Source organism: Drosophila teissieri, chromosome 2R, assembly GCF_016746235.2.
Source record: "Drosophila teissieri strain GT53w chromosome 2R, Prin_Dtei_1.1, whole genome shotgun sequence".
Lineage (NCBI taxonomy): Eukaryota > Metazoa > Arthropoda > Insecta > Diptera > Drosophilidae > Drosophila > Drosophila teissieri.
Genome location: NC_053030.1, coordinates 4,819,427 through 4,840,650, shown reverse-complemented (window position 1 = coordinate 4,840,650; position 21,224 = coordinate 4,819,427). Strand labels below are relative to the sequence as shown.

Genomic DNA, 21,224 nt, shown 5'->3' with positions numbered 1-21,224 from the left:
CATTTATATTAGGCGGCCCAAAGAGATCCGCCCATGAATCATCGCGTAGTTAAATAGCTTTAAGTGTGGGCCATTCCCGAGCCTTGATTTCATTTGCATTCCGCTGTTCAATCCCTGTTTCAGTTCGACAACGTCAACTCGTGTCTGCATGTGCTGCGAAGCCAGTCGGTCGGCGGCTTGGAGAACATCACCACCAATGACATCTGCGCCGGTCGCCTGAAAGCCGTGCTCGCCCTCTTCTTCGCCTTGAGTCGCTTCAAGCAGCAGGCCAAGCAGACCAAATCCATCGGCGTTGGCTGCAGCGGCGGAGTGGGCGGAGTGGGCGCCTCGTCGACTCTCATCGCCGGCTCGGTTCTGGGAATCGGCGGACTGAGGACTCCGGCATCCAGTCTGAACCAGGATAAGAACCAGCAGGAGCAGCAGCAGCAGCAAACGCCGCAGCAATTGGCCCAATCGCTGGAAAACGGCAATGAGATGGTGAATCGGTAAGTTTATTGCGTGAGCATCTTTTAAATATCTCAAATCCGCAACCAAATATTTGAAGATTGTTCTGTAAGTGCTTAGAAGTGTGCAATTGAATGGTTTGCGACAACGTTTTTGTGTTATATACTTTTAGAAACATTCTCTTAATTTCCAACCGCGTTGTTTTTTATTTATGCTAAGAAGTATGCACCGAAATAAGTTGATCCATCTTTTTCAATTCAAAGTTCTAGAGTTCATTGCACACTTTTGCACACCTCGAGTTCTACTTACATTCTACATTTTACATCTTACACCTATACTACTGTCATATAATTGCTAAAGTGACTTTCAGTTTCGCCTTACATACAGAGCCATCTAGCGGTGAGCCGCTGCATTGGTCTCTTGTAGCAACGAGCTTTTTATCGCTAGCAGCGATGTTAGCATGTACTCGAACCACTGCGGGCCTTTTAAAAATATGAAAATATACAATTTCAAACTTTTAAATATATCAGAACTGGAATCTATTCTAAATTGTTGGTATTAGATAAAAAGCATTCTACTATTAAATTTATAGTTTTTACTTTTGATAAGACTCCGCGCTTGCTCATAATTGCATTTAGAGTTGTGTTTTGGCCCAGCAAAAATTCAAATGAAACTAGCCAATTTCAAAAACTCCACAAGCGGTGTGTAATTCTTCTACGTATCCGAAACTCCCCATCGATTCAGAATACCTCCCCCAGTGCCACCCAAAAAACTGCATATCAATGTCAGAGATTTCCTTTGAATTTAGCTTAGAGCGTCATAAGACATCCGGCAGGCATTTCTTTCTGCGCTTTACTAGGATTCCTGGCGAGTTTAATATGATTTATTGGTTTGTTTGCCGGAAATTACAGGCAGTTGGGCCCTGGATTGGGTTTCCATTTTTTTGGGGTTCCGCCCCACAACGCTCCACACCGCCGCCAACAGATGTCATCGGGAAAATGGCAGGAAAACTCCAGAAAGGCAAACACAATTGGCGTGCTACGAGTTTAAAGAGAGGAAAATCTCTGCCAGAGGGGGAACTCCGCAAGTGCTCTCAGAAAAATTCAAAGCAAGAAGATGGCAAAATTAGAAAACTTTATTTGCCCAATGTCTGTGGGGAGGTCTTCGGTTTTGACTCCGGCTCGTTCCTTTGGGGCTTTCCGTTGGAGCGTCGTGTTTGCAACCCTCGGGGAAATCCTCGCAGATGCAGACAGGAAGCGGAAGCTTTTGTGTGGCGCCCCGTCCCACTTTCCCGTCCTCCGACTTGGTCGTTTAACTAGAACCCGAACCCCAAAGCGTTGATGACTTTCACTGGCTATGAAATTTAAATGTGCTGCGGAAATGTTTTGCGTTCGCTGCTGGTCGTCCTGGCAGACAAATAAATTACACAGCATTTTTACGGTCGTCCTTGCGCCTAGTTTGTGGTAGGCGACGCAATCAGGCGGCTGCAGCGCTTCACTTAAAGTTGCGCCGCAAAACTTTCGCTTGCGCGCCGTGGCATCGACCCTCCAGAGCGATGTTTATACTGTCTGCGGTCTGGCGACCTAGACCCAGTTAGGGAGTTGGGGATCCCGCCAGCCACCCGGAACGGTGACAAAATAGCAACCCCGAGAGTGGTACACCCACACGAAAAGTGTAGAAAGTCAACCACTGCTGCTGGTCCAGGTGCTGAAAGTTGTGTGCACTTGTATAAAAGTCCTCCTGCGAATAAACTGAAATTCTACATTATTCAAGACAGCGTACAGCACTCTAGCAGCCCAGCAAATAAGGATGATACAACCTTAAAATATTTATCCCACTTTCTTTCTCTGCGTGTACCATTAGCGGCAGTCCTCGCTGGAATTTGGGCAATGCAAAATTCAAAAGCATTTCAACAACGCCAGCTGCTACTGACTGCTTTTTTATTCCGCACAGAGGGTGGGTGGTTTGCTCGTGGGGAATTCCAATTTCACGGCACTTCGCAGGTTTTCAGCTCCTCGAAGCACTGACTGTGATTTTTTGGCGACAACCTGCTGGCTGGAGCAACATGTTGCACCGACGCACATAATTAAAACTAGGGGACATACCCCATAGACATAAAGCACTTGAATTTATGCCCCAATACCCCGACTTATTCTCCGGATTTTAGCAACAGCTGATGGCGATTTAAGCCCGAGTGCACAACTCCCACCATTTATAACTGCAAATTGCTTTGGCAGACATGCCAGCCGTATGTATTGTATTTGTAGCAGTTGTAACCGAGCTTTGCTTCTGGAATTGGCTCGAAAGTAACCCCTGAAGACGGGAGAGGTCTTCCAAGGGGGCGGAAACTCACATGGACGATGTTGGGCCCCACAGCTACCCCCTGAATTGGATAAATCCGCCCACGTGCGTGTGTTCCTGTGGCTCTCTAATTCGCATGCATTTATGCGTGACCATGAACAAGAGGCAGTCCCCCAGGATCCCAGGATACCAGGATCCAGCATGTCCTTTCTCTTCCCCCTTCCAAGTGCACTCGTCCTGGCTGTGACCACTCTTCACTCTCCACTGGCAAATTGTCAAGTCCTTGTTGTCCTCAGCCTCGTCTGGCTTAACTTTTGTTGTCCTGCGGGCTTGGTTTTTTCCACATGGTCGGCCCCTCTGTTCTGAATTTATAATTCCATTTGTGGTTTTAATTTCGTAAATGTGAGATTAATTTTATTCAATTTGCGTGCCCAGAGTTGGACGGCCGCCCAAAATCCTGGCAGCTTGTGTTTAGGTCTGGGGTAAACGCTTCATTGACTGTCAATTGTTGGCAATCGAAGCGGCAAGGAGGAAAGTGAGAAACGAAAGTGGAACCGAAATGTTGGCAATGCAACAGGCATTCAAAGGAAGGGAATTTTGAATTTTGAAATTTAAGATTTCTTTAATCAGCTTTAATTTCAAACAGCCCAATTTAAGTTGTTAATCATGTAATACTTTAATATTAATAGGAAAGGGTAAGGCAAGCACAACACCAGAATATGGATTGCGCCTTAAAAGTACTTTTTGTCTCTTCTTTCCCTTCTCAAATCTTCCGTATTGTTCATTACACTCTCCAGGAATCTTTCCTCTTGCGGATCCAACCTCGTTATGAAGATGTCCCTTGTGGCTCTGAATTGCCCGCAATTATACAAATGCTCGTTCTCCAGGCGCAGGAAGTTCCAGAAAAATCGCCTCACTATCTCGCTGAAGCAAATCAAGGATTTTCCATTGTACGGTGCTAGCAAATCCTGATAGACCAGGACGAACTCCAAGATCCAAACGAACCGAAGCAGGGTGTTTTCCACGATCACAAAGTAGTAAAGCCACTGTAGAATAAATATGTTGGTATTGATTACTTTCGAATAAATGATGGTTTAAGGTTTTACCCTGGGATAGACCAAGTTGTCGCGTAGAAATAGGTTCTCACCCTTCCACACTCTAAATAAACCAAAGTCCATCAGCAAGTCCCAGAACACAGAATAAATGGACGAAACAATGCATATTGTTAAATAAGCCCAAGTCCAGGGGCTCTCAAATAGTTCAGTATATTGGCCTAAGGGTGTTTTCAAAGAGGTTTGAGATTATTTCGAGCAATCGAGTCATTAGAATTAACCCACGTACTAATTGTTTGCATTTGAATTGTTGAACATATGACTTCCCCTATGGATAAAAAGTACTTTAAGGCGTTGATCAGATAATCCGTGGACTTGGAGCCACTATCCCTAAATCTTCGAAGACTCTGAGCGAACCTAAACCACGCAGGCAAACATCTAATGACTGCCACCGCGTAGTCCGGTTCAAACTCGAAGGCATCACTCCGATCCAGGAAATATCGCACATAGAACCGGACTAGGTAATAGTGGTCCACGATGCTGACCACCAGAGAGGTCCACTGATCCGCCACCCAAAAGTCCGCGAAGTTCACAAAGAAGAAGGGGGTCAAAAGGACGCGTCCCATGACGGTCAATAGCCACATCCTGGCTGAGTAGAAAAGGATGGGAACGGGGTTCACGAACAGCACAACTACCACGGCCACCTGGACCAGCGGTATGTAGTGCGGATCCTCTATAAAGAACTCCTTGTGGAGCAAGTAGAGCAGAATGCTGAGAGTGCTCATGTATCCAAAGAAACTGACTATTTCCAAGGACCCCATGGCCCCCAAGGCACTCCTGCGCTCTACTTCGAAGATTAAAACGTGGTTGACGCCCACGTTCTCGTACACTTTAATATTTATAGCCAGACAGAAGCCAAAAGTCACACCCGAAATGGGCCCTCTAAACAGACTGACAAAGGTGTAGCGATGCTCTGGACTCATATTTAACGAGAAATCTACAGGAAGAAAGGCAGTCTGATAACAAACGATCATCCGCGAGCTAACCAAATGTACAAGATCTACATACATGATACAATACACATAATAGCTCCCACCAAAAAGAGACCAAGAAAGAGCCCTGCGCTGAAAACGCGAACCGGTGGAGTTCGCTGGCCCAATGGCGGCACTCGAAGCTTGGCCATAGCCTTAGATCTGTCTCCATTGGCCAAGTATTCCGTATATAGGTCCTCCGTGTCCGAGATCATTCGGTCCAATTGCAAGGTCATGGCAAAAGTCGACACTAGAACGAATCTCTCGAACCAGCTAAGTCCAGCCTCTGATTTCAGGTTCTTGTCGTACTTCTTGCAGATTTTGCGAAAGGCTGTCATGTTCAGTGTCTGATAATTCTGCAACATTATCAGGCTGGGGGTTACTACTTTAGCATTCTTTTAATTCAAGTTACAAATAAGGGGCTCAACATACAAACTGATGTTAGATTCGTATTAGAAAAACATTGTGAAGGGGTCGTAAGGGACAGGGACATTAGGGACACATACCTCAGATAAAACTCGCTCATGGCCAGACGAAGCTTCTTGATGGGCGGCATCTTACGCTTGTCCTCCGCCTGGCGAGTCCTTGACGAAGCTGAGCCCCTGGATATCGACGATCCCCGAGGATCCTGCTGAGCACGACGACGGTCTAGTTGGTAATTGAGGGTGGCCAGCTTGCGATGCGCTTCCGCCTGCTTGTGGGCAAAAAAGTCATTTACTTTGGTCAATTCACCTCTGCAGGTGGTGAAGAAGAGCTCCTCGAAGTCCCTGTAGTATCCGATAACAACATCATTACTTGGCCGAGCTCCACTGGGCGCATTGCTCACGCCATTCCGTATCAACTGCTTTAGCTCCTGGAAAAATGAGATTGAAAGTTTAGTCTGGATTAAGGATTGGAAAATAACTCAGAGTTACATTGTAGTTCATGTACTGATGCCGCCATTCGGGTACCATGAGACTATCAAGAGTCTTGCCGAACTTCATTTTTAAAGGGCTTTTATACTCGTATGTTCACTTTTATTGTGAGCTCAAATTATTTGACAAATAATACTAGTTCTATTGCGATCATAATACGATTGATATAAATTGATACACATTTTGTTTAAACCAGAAAGTTAAATCCCAAATTAGCCTAAGGCATTATTATTAGCCAAAATCCAGCAGCCTTGAATCCTGTAATAGAGAATTCATCCCTTCTAGAACGTCAACAAAATTTGTTCCATTCGTGAAACTTGCTCACTGTCCGCGGACAACCACGCAAATTTTGACATGCGTTTCCCACTCCCATATTCCAGCAGTTGACAATTTCGCTTTTGTTTTCGCAAACGATGTCCGCAGGACCACAACTCCATCCTTACAATTTTCTGGCTTTTCAAGTTCGTTTTTTCGAGCTTTCCGCCTTTTTTGAAGTGATTGCGCTTGGGTGTATTATTAAAATACAGAGAACGCCAGAAAAACGAGTTGACTGAGGGTTGGCTTCAGTTTTGCAACTCTTTAAGCTCGCTGACTCTCCAATGGAGAGCCACAATTCGATTCCGGAGGCTTGCCATTAGTCATAAGAAAAGAAAATTGGGAAAAGTGGGAAAATGTCGTCTACAGGCATCCCAAGATGAGTAGTTGTGGGGGGCCAGAAAGGACTCCCATCTCACCTCAGTCGTCATCATCAAAGCCGGCATTCATCTTCCCCTCTGAGGCAGAATGTGAAAAATGTGAAACAATTGCAACGATGATTACTTTTTCCAACAGTTTTCCCCCTGTTGCTGTTGTTGTTGTTGTTCGGTCGTAAAGGAAAATTGAATTGCCAATGGGCGGGGCATCAAGTTGGTCCTGCCCTCAAGGGACCATTTCTGGGGGGGATTGGGTGGAGAACAAGACACGGACAGGCGATGATGAAAACAGGTGAACTCCATAATTATATGCTAAATACTCGGGTAATTAACTCCCCCGGGAACATGAACTACTTGAAGAACTTGATTAAGCTGATGACTACGGCTCGTGAATTTCCCGGGTGATGGTGAAGGAAAACTAAGCCAGAGAACAGCTGCATGTGCGGAATATAATACCGAGCATTACCCTTTTTCAGCAATGAAAAATGAGCAGATGTCAGCAGTGCTGGTTCTAGTTAAAATTCGCAGGCTAAAGTAGAGTTTGAAAACGTACGATCCGTAATAATTGGCTATTATGCAAAGTAGTGAACAAAAATACAGCTTAGACTCAGATCTATTTAAAATATATTCTAGCCTAAGCATCAGGAGTTATTTTGATTTGGTTGAGTTCTACTGAGGAGTTGAGGCATTTTCCATGTTAGGCAATGGCAAGTTTGCCATTTAATAAGTGAAATCTAGAGTATTTTCAGCAGATTTTTTTGGGGCTGTCCTGGCTGGACACCCATAACCATTGGACAAATAAAAATATTTGCATAGACGAACCGCTCAACAATTGGATGGACGGCCAAGTGAACAATACGGGGTGGTACACATCATCGGCGGAATCCGGGGACAGACTAAATAAAATGAAAAGTAAACATTGCAGTGTCCGCCGGTGGCCATTGAAATGATAAAGTGCCCGGCTGAGCTCCTCTCCGTCCGGAAAGTTCGCCGGAGTCGGACAAAAGGCAGTAAAATGCATGCTTGGTGTTTTTCGAGTCCGGAGTCCTGAGTCCGGAGCAGGGGCTTAATGGCCTTAGGAGGGGGTTTCGGAGCAGTCCGTCTGGAACTACATCTGGTTATATCCGTATGTTGTGTGTGGCAAGTCGGGCGAAAGGCTTTCATGCTTTTTGGATTTGTCCAAACAAAGATTTATTGGGTCTAGTTTTGGTTGTCTCTGAATTTTGTAGGAGTGGCAGAGGGACAGAGGATAGATGCTGTTTATTTTTAAACTGTTTGTGGATGTAACAAGTTGAAGATAGAGAGTTGTGGAAGACTCAAGCATCTTTCTACTCTTTATTTCCCTTAGAAAACATTAGAGGCAAGTAAACAAGGGACAGACTATTCCATTACTGTAGGTAACATCCCTAACTAACTTACTCGTAGCTTATCAAATAGTTTATATAATTTCAGTTAATTTACTGGCTTCCATTCAATTAACACTCGCCTGCTAGCCACATTACTCTGTGTATCACTATTCAGACGTGGCAGCTACATGGGCTCCAATCGCATTCCATGACAATATCTGCCCAATAAATTCAATTTGAAATCCAACCTATGCTCGAAGCTAGTCAACTCGACCCCTTGCTCCTTTTTTCAGCTGTCTGCAACAACTTAATTGCATTCGGCCACTTTCTTCGCCGCCCACTTCTACTGAATACACTAAAACCCAACTCCAATTATAGTGGCAAACTCCCCGGAGCACTTTCAGATCGAAACTCGTTTTTGCCGTTCAATCATTGCGATTTTGGGGCTACATCGCACATGCCAGTAATTGCAATCATTTCGACACGCTGCGCAATATGCATTGGCCATAAACTTCATCCGATCTAAAAATAGAGCATTTGAAAAAAGTGTCAATGCCAGACGACTGCAGCAAGCCGACAAATGCACACACTTAAAGTATTATAGTGAAGTAAGCCACCAAAGGGGTTAGGGTATAAGCAGAAACACTACATCCAAACTGGATGAAACGAGTTGAGTGCGTGTCCGATCGGCTTGGCGTCAGACGAGCTTCCCAATGGAAATTAAGCTCGATGATTAAACAGTTTTACTTTCTGCCTGGCCGCGACTTCGGAGACTCTCCAATTCTGCGACAGTTTATGTGACTCGAAACTATTTGCTATAATTGCTTACTTTGTTGAATTGCGGCGATTTGTTTGCTGGCCAACAATAACTTTAGCCGGCTTAATTGGTTTCGTTCGCCACTCGGCGAACTGGCTGCTTGACCCCCAGCAGCTGGGGCATGTGCATTGAACTTCAGAGGAGACGAGACCCTCCGCCCAAGTCCTCCTCCCAGAAGTGCAAGTGCCAAGTATTTTTGGAGCAGCCGCCAAGTGCAGCACGCGAACAGCGAGCAAGTCAAACGCCTCCAGAGGTTCGATGCACACCGTGAAATGAGGCGGTCAATGAGGCACATTTTATTTAACATTCATTTAATGTTGGAAGGAAAATAAGTTTTTTAATGCATTTTCGTATGACTTCAAAGCTCTTGTTGTCAAAGTGCTGAAATCCTTTCTAAATACATTGCCTAGCTTCCTAAATCATGCTTCCTAAATCATGCATCAAAAAATGTACCTTTTTCATTCTCATTTGTAAATTCAATTCGATCCCTAAAATGATTAAGAAACAATGATTTGATTGGAGATAATAAATTGTTGGTTTTCAGTGCATTTTATTTTGTATTTTGACATCGGTTACTGACTGACACCGTTTTGCTGAGTGTACAATGCAACCACCTCCACTTCGAACATCGAACATGTTGGCAGGAAAATTGTGAGTTGGGACGAAAATCGCCGGCACAAGCGAGTTTTTCGACGCCATCACCAGCAGTTCGGATCGGTCGCTTGGTTTCGCTGCGTCGACGGACGGGAGATTTTCGTGCGGGTACGGATACGTTTTTGGATACGGATTGTTTTGATTTGTTTTGTTTTGTTTTGTTTCGCCGGCTTCAAGCGACGCGTGCCACTCGCAAAAATAAATGGCGGCAAGTCAAAGAGTGTGTGAATAAAGTTGATTACCGACGCTTCAGAAGCATCGCTCAGAAGTGCCAAAATAAAGTTAATGTGCCAAGTGATGTGCTATCGCAGAATTTTCTTGGGATTCTTCGACTTTTATACTCGTACATAAAGTTCGTCCATAAAATGTATCCAACAGGCTGTTGGCTGTATGCTTCATGGCTTTAAAAACCCACCATCAACCGTACCCTGAAACTCTCTAGCACCCTCCATAATTATCGCCTTATCTCAGTGCACACAAATTAAAAGGCTTACTGCAGCCAGCCAAGCAGTACCCAAAAAATGGCCAGACCAGACGATTTTTCTCCACGGCCCATGTTTTATACATGTATCCTTGATAAGAGCTGTGCGCCATTTAAGTCCTTGGAAGGATTGGCTTTCATGTCTGCGGACCTTTGGGAGTAAAAAGTTTTCAGAATACAAAAGTTGGAAAAGCATAGCGTTAGCAATATATACGATAGCTAGCTAACTAAAATGTATTTCATTTGATATTTGATCTAATAGCTTGTGGCTTTCTCCTTAAAAATCTAGTTAAACTTCGTCTTAGGTTCACTGCAACTTACCGTTCTTCCAATGAAATTCTGACATGGAATACGCTGTGTCCAACGCCAACATAAATAAACTGCCATAAATGCTTTGTAAAAGTTTGATTTCGTGCCCTTGGAATGCAATCCCAACTCGGAAATTATCGAACCACAACATCGTTTAGTAAAGGGTGAACTTTATCTTCGTTCTTATCAGTCAATTTCACCCTAATTTGCCACCTTTCCATATGACTGCCTCCAAAGCAGTCAGACGGTCTGAAGAAAATGGGAGTTGTCTAAGTTCGGAGCGGTTTCAACGGTAATTAGTGGCAGACAATGGATAGAGAAGCTAACCAAATTTGGGATCCCAGAGGGTGCTAATCTCCATTGTCATCGCATGTTGCAGACTGGTGGATAACCGGTTTTTTCGGGGCTTTCGACGCGTGTCTCTAATTAATCACTGCCTCGAATCTGTTGGATCTTGGGAGCTTCTTTAAGCGCGTTTCCCTGCGTCTCTAATTTCATTTTATTCAAGTGGCACCTGGGACCAAAAGGATTATGTTTGGGAAGATGCGTGGAAGCTACCATTCTCGGGATTCGGGATTCCTGCTAATTATGCTCACTAGAGGTTGGGAATGAGACGTTTTGAAGTCGGCTACATTCAGTTTTCAATTTTCCAATGCTGCTCTGCCACTGACATCTGACAAACTGACAAACTGAAAATCTGGCAATCTGACAAGCGGGTAACAGGCGCTGTCAAAATCCTTCGGTGGGGGAGCATTGAACTCGCAACCCTCACAGAAGTCGAATCGAATTCGAAACTCGAGATATCAGACGCAAGCTGTCAAATTATCAAGCAAGCAAAATCAATTGTTCGGGGAGCCCTATTCCTCTGCTTTCAGTTCAATCCCAAACATAAGCTAATGATAGGGGCACAACATCTCGGGGCAAGCGTGTGAATAACCCGAGGTACCTGACAGTTGAGGGAGCAGTGAGCACTATAAGTTGATTGTTAGTTGCAGCGTTGCGCTAATGGCTTAATTATGATAATTGTAATGGCCACCGGGACGCGGGCTGAACTCCTTGTGGTTGCGATGACAATTAAGCGATTTTCAGCGACGAGCTGCTGGCATTAATTATGAAGATATTTCAAGAATTGCATCTTAAACGAGCCAAGGAGAAAGTCACGTATAATTATATTAATAGTGGGGTGAATAATCCAAGTTTTAAATCTCTTCACCTAACATTTACATCTTTTCAACGCAATTACCTTTCGTGTTGATGCACAAATTGTTGATGTACTCAAATTTTGTGCAAATTGCTTGATAAATTAAAGTCCATATGTGGCTTGAATAAACGCGATTGAAAGACCACCCAAGTCCCTCGTTCAGCAACATTGATTCTCCTTCTACGTTTCTTGTCGCCTTTTCAATTGAAAAGGCCAGCGGAGCGAAGAATCAAGATTTCAGACAGCTCAAGGAAATGTCAATTGCAACTTCAGAAGACAGCGAGCGATTATGAAATATTCATGTAAATACACATACATATATTTTCCGTTTAAATTCAAGATGTGGGCCGCACCTCGCACATTGATCTTAAGGCGGCCCTTCCAAGCAGTTAATTGGCTGCCTGGGAGGAACGAGTTGGAAAGGGTAAAATAGTCGGAAGACAAATGTCATTTTGAGTTGCCCAAAAAGAGTGAAATGCGTATAAATCTCTGGCCCCACCCAACTTTGCCCTCCTTCCTATCAGTCCCCCTGCTCCCATTCAATGCAAAATGCCGTGACAAATTGTTGATTTGCTTTGACATATAAAAAGAAAAACGCCTTTGTCTTCAGGTTTCCATTCAGATACCCAGCACTTTTTGTCTAAAGGGAAATATTAAACGTACGAAGCCGAAACTATCATTAGTTCGATCAAATTAGAGGTGTAAGCCTATGGAAAAACAACACTTCCACTCCATTTGGGTTGCTAGTAAAATAGTACCCATGGTGACTGGGCTGGCCATACAAGCGTGAAATATGGATTGCTTTAAATTTTCTTCTCCTTCTTGGGAGTGCAGTAAAAGAGATTTATTTCCTGTCCACAGAAGTGCAGTGCCCATTAACCCAGAAGACGAGGGTATCGCCAAGTTGTGACACTCTCGAAACTTGTAGCTTTTCCCTTTGTTTTTCATTCGTTTCTCCACTTTTGTATATCTAAGCGGAAGCTAAAAGACTCTTTCAAGTTGATTTCTGCTCCATAAACTTGTCTATTTTTGTTTTGGTCCCCGCTGTTCGCTGGAGCGCAAAAGGCAACCCCCCGGATTCCCATTCCCTCCCCCAAAATCCCCCAATTCCACATGCGTACTTACCCCTCCTCATCTGGCGCTTCTAGAATTTGGAGCAGCACGTGCATTTGCACGTTTTAAATTTGTTCCCCAATCCCCAAGTCCGCCCTTCGCTTCGTTTCATGCCTCTGCTTTGTTTATATTTAGATAGAAGTATTTTTTATGTCAGCTAAGAGGGGATTGTGGGGTTGGGGCGGGCTTTTGCCATAAATCTCCTCAGAATTTATTTGTTAAAGCCGCAGACGAAGTTCGGTTTGATATGCACTGCATGTGCCCGTAGCGCCACGTTGGAGTTTCCACAAACCCGAGGACCATTGGAGTGATTGAACGCTAGCATTGTTAGATTTATGTTTCGAGACGCTCCAGGACAAAGAAACTGCCAAATGGCCCACAAACTCCAGTCCAGTCCAGTCCAGTCCAGTCGTGTTTGACCGGCAACAACAATGGCAGAGTTACACTGATTCGGAGACCCATTCATTTTCCCTGTGAATTTCCTCTCTAATCTGCATTCTGAGGTATGGCTTTTCCAAAAACCCGCCCACTTTTTGCCACCCGCGAAGGAGGATTATGTTCGTGATGAAACAACTTCCAATAGCCACTGTTGAACACTGAATAAAATTGTAAAGCTTTCCATACAAATTTCGAGTTCCAAGTAAAATCTGTTCATTTAAATATAGATCCAACCGCTTTCGTTTCTCGCAGTGTTTTTTCACATATTGGATTATGTATGCGTGTCTTTCAACAACTTTTTGCCACTTCTTTGCCGCATATTAAATTATTTTCTTTAGCCAACTTGCGGGCACCATTGTACGTGACTAAACGTCAATTTCCACTTCTTGCCGCTTCGGGCCACTATGCAAAATGCATTTTCCAAAACCGATTTTAATAATTCCTTAGAGCGCCCCTCGGGCCTCCTATGTGTCGGCATAGATAAGAGCTGGGTAAACGACTCTGCCACTTTTTATGCAGTGTGCGAAAAGTGCAACGCTCTGATAAGAACACAGTTTCCTTCAGTCCTGCCACTCGAAACTTTTCCCCAACTCAACTGGCGGCCGTCGGCATTTTAAGTGTGTCAAAAAGTTGCGGCTCAAGTTGGCTACGTGATATTTCTCGAATCGAACGATTAGTTATCGGTGATTATGGAGGGTGGCGGGGAGCAGGATGGGAATTGGTTACAGACATTATAGCCATCGTGATGAGAGCGTCAGCCAAATCTATAGGCTGTCATGCCTTAAATATGGGCTTACTATCTTACTGATTTTAAGTACACAGAATAGAGGAAATAATGGGATTTTTTTACATACTTCTTTTACTTTCTCAGTTATGCGAAATAGTTTTAATTTTAAATGAGAAAAAAATCACTTTTGATGTTTAGCATCTTCAATGAAAACCGCCCAGCAAATCACCTTTCTGTTAGCTTTTCTATACCCGTTGGAAAACCAACTCATCGTGGGTCAAAAGTCTTGTAAGCACATCGTTTTCACTCCAGAGAATCCAGCCTGCCAAGACACCCCTGTACTATTCATGGATTTCCATAGATGCCGCCTAGCTTCCTGTTCCACATCTTCGCCCAGCCGAGCTCTTTGGGCCCGGACTTGAGTGACAAACAACAAACAGCAATTTGCAACAATTTATGGAAATTATGCAGTCAGTCGGGACTCAGCCAAGTCGAGAGGTTTCGGTCTGGCCTAGTGCGGGTTTTTTGCGAGGTTCTGATTGTCGTAATTGTTGTCGTGGCAGCGTGATTACGCAACCGGTGCAAACTTTCCATAAATCAGAAAAGTGCACCCACAAGTCAAAGTCGATGGGGAAATAGCTGACGATCCCCGTACACGTGTCAAGTCCCTTGTTACATTTATCGAATCGAATCCAGCCCGTTTCTGCCCATTACATTTTACGACAAATTGATTAAGCATGAACTTCGCACCCTCGCAACTGCCGGGGTGATGGGAAAATATGACCACTTTGAGAGCATTTAGCAGGCACTTGAAAAATTCCTAAAAAAGGATGTTCCAAGGACTCTCGGTGGGTGGGCGCAACTGCCACCCACTCACGTGTCACGCACACGTGCGTATTATGTACACGCAATATTTTTTGTTCCAGCTTTCCATCCTTGTAATTGAAGTTATTGATTTTCCTGCCAGGAACCAGCGAAAAGAGCAGGGAATCCGCATCCGCTCAATCCTCGAGAAGTTCATAGCGAGTTGAGCAAAATCTACCCCATTTTTTCGGTTCTTCTCGATTAGCCGCATCGGCATCATACATCAAAAACAAATGTCGGTCCGTCTGGTTTGGTTTGTCTTGCACGGAAGCTGCAAATATGTTCATTTAATTGCATTAAACTTGGGACTTGGCCGACCGCCGACCGCCGACCGCCTGTGCAACCCCCATTTGTTTTTGGGCTGAGATCAAAGTGCTGTGCAAATATTTCGCTTTGGTCACCCCAAAATGGATTACTTTTCCCTTTTCGGACTGTATTTGACCGGAGGGCGTTGCTACCAGGCATTTTGGCTGCTTTGGTCCATTTCTACTTCCACTGCAGCATCCCCGACTTAATTGCAAACTAATTACACCAAGTAAACATTCCGTTCCGATATCTGAGCTCATAATTACTGTGAAAATACACCATTTTGGTGTATTTATGTAATTAGCATTGGAATAGTGAAGAGAAGAAGGAAATCGAGTTTGTTGGTGGAAGATGGGAGTTTCATATATGTAGAACCGGAGGGATCAGAAATATACCCTTTGATCTTTATTTCAAATAAAAATATGAGTGGAGACATCATACACTTTTTCAAAAGCCATAAAGTATACAATATAAAGCCATAAAATAGCCTAATGAGTCTGTTAAGAAGCTATTAATAGTAACTTAAATACCCCTCAAGATAAATAGATATTTTCATAATAAACCTCTGCGAACACTATGAACCAAACAAGAGTAATGGAAAACTGCAGATTACACTCTGCGTGAGAAAAAGGGAAAGGAAAAAAGCAAAAGCTAATTCAGTGCCAAAGTTGCATCCAAATGCCAAATTTAAATTAGTTATCGATAATCCCCGTCAACACAAGAAACATGGGAAATGCATCATCCTCATCGGCAAATGGTGGAAAAAGTTCACGGAAATGTCGCAGTCTACCCAACTCACCGGATGTCAGAAGGTAACCAACCAATTGAGCTTTCAGCTCTATATACTCGTATTTTTTCCGGGAAAGTGTAAGTTTAGATTTCTGGCCACTAATGAGTGTCATTATGGGTACGAAGAACATTCGAATTGAGCCAAGTGTCAGCACAATAAATCAAGTCAATCATGCCCAACTTCGGGGCTATCTTTAGCCCAAAATGAAAACAAAGTTCCACCAGATTTACGATAATTTCTCAAGCTAAACGGGATATTTTTAGGAACACTTTTTCCGGGCAGCTAATGGAAATGACATTTTGTGGTTCCCAAGATGTTTGCGGGCAAGTGCAAATTTTCCCAGCTCACTCCAGATTCATAATTAATGCCGGCGCAGTCTGTCCCGACTTCTTCCACATCTAGTGCTTACTTAGGTATGTACATATGTACATATATATATACATACATCTGTCTGGAGGTGCCGAAAACGACACAGAAGATGACACGCAACGATCGTAGTGCCGAAAGCACTGGGATCTGAATGAAGAAGTTCTGGCTGCCAGCCAGACGGCATCTAAATCCAGCTGGAGCCCTCGGTTTGTTGCCCTCTCCCAATGGAAATTCGTTGCATAATCCAGCGATCGGCAGAGTTCAGCTGCCTCACCATATCCATATTACTCAAGTATACTCAAATATTTCAAAGTGCATTTTAGATATGGGAACACACTGCGGGAGTGCTCTGCCAACCCCCTTAAATAATGTTTGAAAGAAACGCATGCCCGAAATCAACCACCGTAGCTAAAAACCTTTCAGTTATGATGAAAATGGTGTGACATTCCAGTTCCCCCCTCGTTTCAAAGTCAATAAATAAAACATTTGCCAAAGTTGCATAATTGAAAAAGAGAGCGAGTGCTCGGGAATCTGCCTATGTGCTACTTATCAGTAGTCTTCGTCCAACCCTTGGAAAATGCTGTTTGTTTGAGCAACCCCCGCACAGGACATGCGTATGTGAGGGACTCGACTCCTCAAACAAACTATAAAGCACAAAATGTTGTCAGCTGCATTCAGCCTTGGGTGTGAAGAAAATGCCTATTTTATGTCTGCTGGGGCAACGCTGTAAATGTCATTATTGGGGCACAAAATATGTCCTACATGTAAGGATATACTTATGTAAAATCATGAAACGTTCTATCAGTTTAAGGTATAAGGAACAAAGCCAAACAAGCACTGTGCTGGTTGGAACTCTTTAAACCCGTCATACAAATTCGTTTCAAAAGTATTCCCTGAATATCGTGAATAGTCCACCTCATTTCCCTCAAAAAACCCTACTGCAGACTGGGTGTGACTGCGGCACAAGGAAGTGGAAGTCGCCACTTGAGGTGGCCAAGTGTGGAAGCTGCCGAAGAGGGTCTCCCCACGTCCTTCGAGGCCCCAAGCCTCGCTCCTCGTGTTCCTATTTTGTTTGTTTGCCCGGCCACTCTCCATTTGCGGCTTGTTTACAGGCTTAAGCCAACCTGCTGCATATTTAAGGGTGCCAACCAGCCGACAAAAGGTGGCAGTCCAACGATGACGACAGCCATTAGCAGGCTGAGAAACATCTTTCAGCTTGCCGATCTGGAAGGGGAGGGTGTATGTATGTACATATCTTGGCAGACGCTATTAATTGTTTCTTGTGCCACCAGCTGCAGCTGAGAAAATGCGTCTCCAAAGGCGCACAAAAAACAAAAGACAAAAAGCACGAAGTTTCGCCCCCGTCTAATAGCTGAAAATCGTGACTTTATGTGTGCACTTGAAAATGGGAGAGCACAATATGACTTGGCTGTAGTTCTGTTTCTTTTGGGCCAGCAAACCAGAAAGTCAGGAGATTCCCTAGGGTCTGGGGCACTATGTAGATGATGGTAGATGATGGTAGATGACGGTACACGACTCTAAAGAATGAACACGTTCTCCAGCGTATCGCATTACCAACATTTCAAAGGGCGGAGACATTGTGGCATGGCTTTTAGTTGGAAACAAAGCCGGTGTTGATTATGAGCTAAGTGAAAGAGTAAGGTATCCCTATCCCCAAAGCCTTTCATCAGCAGAATAAATACGTTCAAGCGAAAATTACGGAAAGTTTGCGGACTGCTTTTCACAAGATGAGTAATTTATAAAAAGCAACACCAAATATGTAAACAGAAAGATGTGTCTATAGCCGTGTAAGATTTCCCTTCTGGAAAATGCACTCGCGTGGAATTGTTTGTGATTTCATTGGTAACAGGCTCAAATAAACACATCCAATCGATTTTCATTTACAGTTTCTCCCGAGCCATTAACATTCTTCCTCTGAATAGCTCTTTAATTCGATTCTGCGCTCCGTTTGTGGGCCACTCCACATGCCATATCAATGGCATATAATTTTGCTTATTACCAGCCATTCAACACCTTTTCAAAAGTCCAATGGCGAAGGGAAAAAGGAGATACAAAGAGTAAGAATAAAGCACTCCTTAGACACAGTTACTTACTCTCGAGTGGCGCAAGTTGCTCTGGCTTTTTGGCCAGGCCAACTCGCATAAATTGCAAACAGACCTTGGCTGTTGATTTGGGCTGACAGGCAGGCCAGTTGAAACATTCTGGCGGTGCAAGGGGGAGTATCCGATGGATGCGGTTTTGTTTTGGATAGCAGTTCTTCGGTTCCTCTGTTCTTTGAGGTTGTGCAGTAGCCAGCCGAATTGCTGTGGCAAATTTATGAAATCTCTGCGCTTAACGGCAGTACCGCCACAACCACTCAAAACTTAGAGGGCTCAAGAGGTTTTCGGGTTAAGAGGGATAGGAAAATTGGCCGAACCGATCTGTCGTGCGGTCTTGAGGTGAGGCCGTTCGAAGCTCCAAAGCATTTCTTCCTCGGATGGCTTCAAATTGTTAAATAACTCAAATGCCAAAGGGACAAGCCGGATCTCGAGATCTAACCATAACGGGCTAACTCCATGCAACACTCCATGTGTGCGGAGCAATAATAAAAGCGAAAGATGCTGCATAAAAGGCAACTGGCAGATTCCCAAAATGGTCACAGCAGGCAAGCCAGTGGAGCCTCCTTGTGTCCATGCACGTAGACCCAATCTTGTCTTAATTGCACTGGGAAAGAACTCACGATGAAAGGCCATTTTAATATTTGGTAGCAGAAAACTAGAAATATTTCTATAAGTCATGTAGTCAGTTAAATTATATGAACGCACAAACTGTAATAATATTTGTTTATGCACTCAGAAAAAAGTTTCTCATGAGTAGAAGCGGTTGAAGTATTTTAGATGTTTTGGGTGTGTTTACAAATAAAAATTCATTGCGTTACTTCACCTTTATTCCTCGAGTGTAATACTCAGCTCCCCAACGAGAGTCAGGCTTTCAGAAGCTGTTGCCATGACAAATGCAACTCAAGTGATACATTGTACACAAAGCAGCAGCGAAATGCAATGCAAACTAATGGGCAGCCAGGACGAGAAGTTTTCCGGGGGTGTGAGCAGGAGGAGCAGGACTTCATATATACATACATATATATGTATACATGTATATATATATATGGAAGCACAGATGCCATCAACGTTCCCCCCTGCCACACGGAAATGTTTAGTGAGTGGTCCAAAACTGCGTGGGCTTGTGGGTTTCTGCAATGGCGGAGTAGCTGGATGTAAGAGGAGGTAAAGCACAGGTGAATGCCACCAGTGGAAGGCATTGGAAACGGAGAATCAGCCATCCGCAGGGGCAGCTATTATGAGGAACACACACCCGTGGCTCATTCAGTCTGCCAGCAAAGGTCAAAGACACTTGGCAGCTGCTCCTAGTTCTGTTCGGTTCGGTTCATTTCTGCATCTGTGCAAATCTCCGCATCTCCGCATCTCCAGCAACAAATCAAAAATCAAAACAACAAAAATATAAAGACGTAAATTCAATTTGTGCAACAGCGGGGGAATGGGCCAAAATAAAGCACATAAAAAGATGTCGCGGCGCCCGGTGCATTACTTTTGACATGCGACACCTGAAGGGGAGATCGCAGCGAAAAGATACGAAATGCATGCAGAGTAGTTCCCTGCAGATGTAGATATGGGATGGGGTCGAGGTGAAATACTATGTAGGTGGAGGCGGGTGTCAAGCAAAATGTACAAATGCATCATTAGCAAAGAAAGATAGGGGTTTCACATGGTATATTTATGATAATGATGTTAAAAATGATTCTAATATTATGATTTAAAGCAAATAAAATGAGTACTTTACTTCGCGTGCCAAAGGGTTTGAATGTCAGGTATTCTGTTGCGTTTGCTCACATAACAAACATACAAATGTGCACCCATGAAAATCCATTCAATAACTGAGATTTCGTGTGAGCTTCCGAAGGCATAAAGGCGTTCCGTTTCACTCTTACAATTCCGAGTTAAATGCGTGAAAGGAGTGTTTCGTGTGCGAACACAATCCTTTAACAAATCGCGTCGACAAAGACGAACCAAACTCCGTGGACGTCTTGAGGAACAATATGAAATGCAAATAAAATAATGCGAAAGTAATTTTGCAAGATTTTGCGAAGTTTCGTTGGCTGTTTGCCTGTGCCACGGCAAGTAAGAATGTCCTGGCGAAGAAAACATCCTTGCCGAGACCATGAGTCTGGCATGCGTATTTAATTTGCAGAAGGAGACGTGGCAACTTCATTTGTCTGTCAGCTTTGTTTTTATTGTCTGCTTTTTACTCATTTAATACAATTGCTACCAGTTCTCCGCCTTTTTCTGGCTGACTTATTAATGGCCAACAACAATTGTGTGGCGGCAGCCATAAGATACATTTGTATCTTTGTCTGCCACTTGGCTTGGCATCCCGTCCAGAAGTTTATGTGCGCGACTTATTAAAAGTTAGTGCGTTTTGTATTTTTATACGTTTCTTTACTTTCCTCTTAATTTGCCTTCTTAATCAGACTTATGACTAATTGCGCAGACTAGAACGGAAAGCTCGGCAAAACTGTTTTGTGTTTCAGTATAATTTATGGAGGAGCTTTACTATAAGAAGATTCAAGCATCTTTTCACGATTTTTCATTTAAGCAAATTTATACTTGTCCAAAGAGACATTGAATGACCATGGAAGCCAGATTTACGCTCGGAATATAATTACATTTGCTATTCAGGAACAATTATAGACCAATCAAAGAGACTACTCATGTAACTACGTTCCTGACATGTCCGCAAACAAAGTACTTTGCAGTTGACTATCAACAAGATATGCAAATTTATGATTACGAACATAAAAAATTTACTGCTCTGCCAGGTCTTAAAGTCAATGTTGTTTTCTCTTCTTATTTTTTATTGCACCAAGGGGCTTGGCGGCAACCACAAGCCATACGTTCGTTAATTTGTGAGCATGAAATTAATGCAAAAGTATCTTACAGATACCGATACCGCAGTCCACGCAAATCTGCGAATGCAGACTGCCAATAAATATTTACCGAGGACCAGAGGCGTGGGCGACGGCCATTAAAACCATAAAAGATTATTTTTAAAAAACACATTTGTAATTTTCTGTGAATCTATGAATTATTCCCGTTATTATGTGCACTTTAATATCTATATGCATTTCTCCTCGATTGCAGACAAATTGCTCCCGCCTACGCAAAGGTCAATGGCGGAACTGCCATTCCACTGCCCGCCACCGTGATGGTCCAACGGCGCTGTCCGCCAGATAAAGTGCGTCCACTGCCACCCACACCGAATCACACGCCATGTGAGTACTCATCTATGGTTTGGGAAAG

At 43.7% G+C, this 21,224-nt stretch overlaps 2 protein-coding genes across 5 annotated transcripts in view; one reads left to right on the top strand and one right to left on the bottom strand.

The window, feature by feature from the left end:
• LOC122614110 (protein sickie) overlaps nucleotides 1–21,224 on the top strand; it is a 131,847-nt gene that overhangs the window by 60,731 nt on the left and 49,892 nt on the right. For 3 of the 4 annotated variants that reach the window (XM_043788592.1, XM_043788594.1, XM_043788593.1), the window contains exons 3-4: nucleotides 124–485; nucleotides 21,066–21,196. In XM_043788592.1, the coding sequence (XP_043644527.1) occupies nucleotides 124–485; nucleotides 21,066–21,196 (493 nt within the window). Of the gene's footprint in view, nucleotides 1–123; nucleotides 486–15,377; nucleotides 15,503–21,065; nucleotides 21,197–21,224 lie in introns of those variants that run through there. The other variant, XM_043788595.1, reaches the window with a different exon arrangement.
• Nucleotides 3,183–5,878, bottom strand: LOC122614112 (xenotropic and polytropic retrovirus receptor 1 homolog). Its single transcript, XM_043788600.1, has 6 exons — nucleotides 5,743–5,878; nucleotides 5,335–5,681; nucleotides 4,866–5,200; nucleotides 4,087–4,794; nucleotides 3,852–4,018; nucleotides 3,183–3,791 (listed from the first exon to the last, which is right to left on the bottom strand). The coding sequence occupies exons 1-6, from the start codon at nucleotides 5,809–5,811 to the stop codon at nucleotides 3,477–3,479; spliced, it is 1,941 nt and encodes a 646-aa protein (XP_043644535.1). The 5' UTR covers nucleotides 5,812–5,878; the 3' UTR covers nucleotides 3,183–3,476.

Bases quoted from the DNA above. Each gene is read 5' to 3' on its own strand.
- LOC122614112 (XM_043788600.1), bottom strand. From the start codon at position 5,811: ATGAAGTTCGGCAAGACTCTTGATAGTCTCATGGTACCCGAATGGCGG. The intron at 4,019-4,086 runs GTACGTGGGTTA...AAACACCCTTAG, and splicing joins AATTCAAATGCAAACAATTA to GCCAATATACTGAACTATTT. The intron at 3,792-3,851 runs GTAAAACCTTAA...TTTATTCTACAG, and splicing joins ACAACTTGGTCTATCCCAGG to TGGCTTTACTACTTTGTGAT.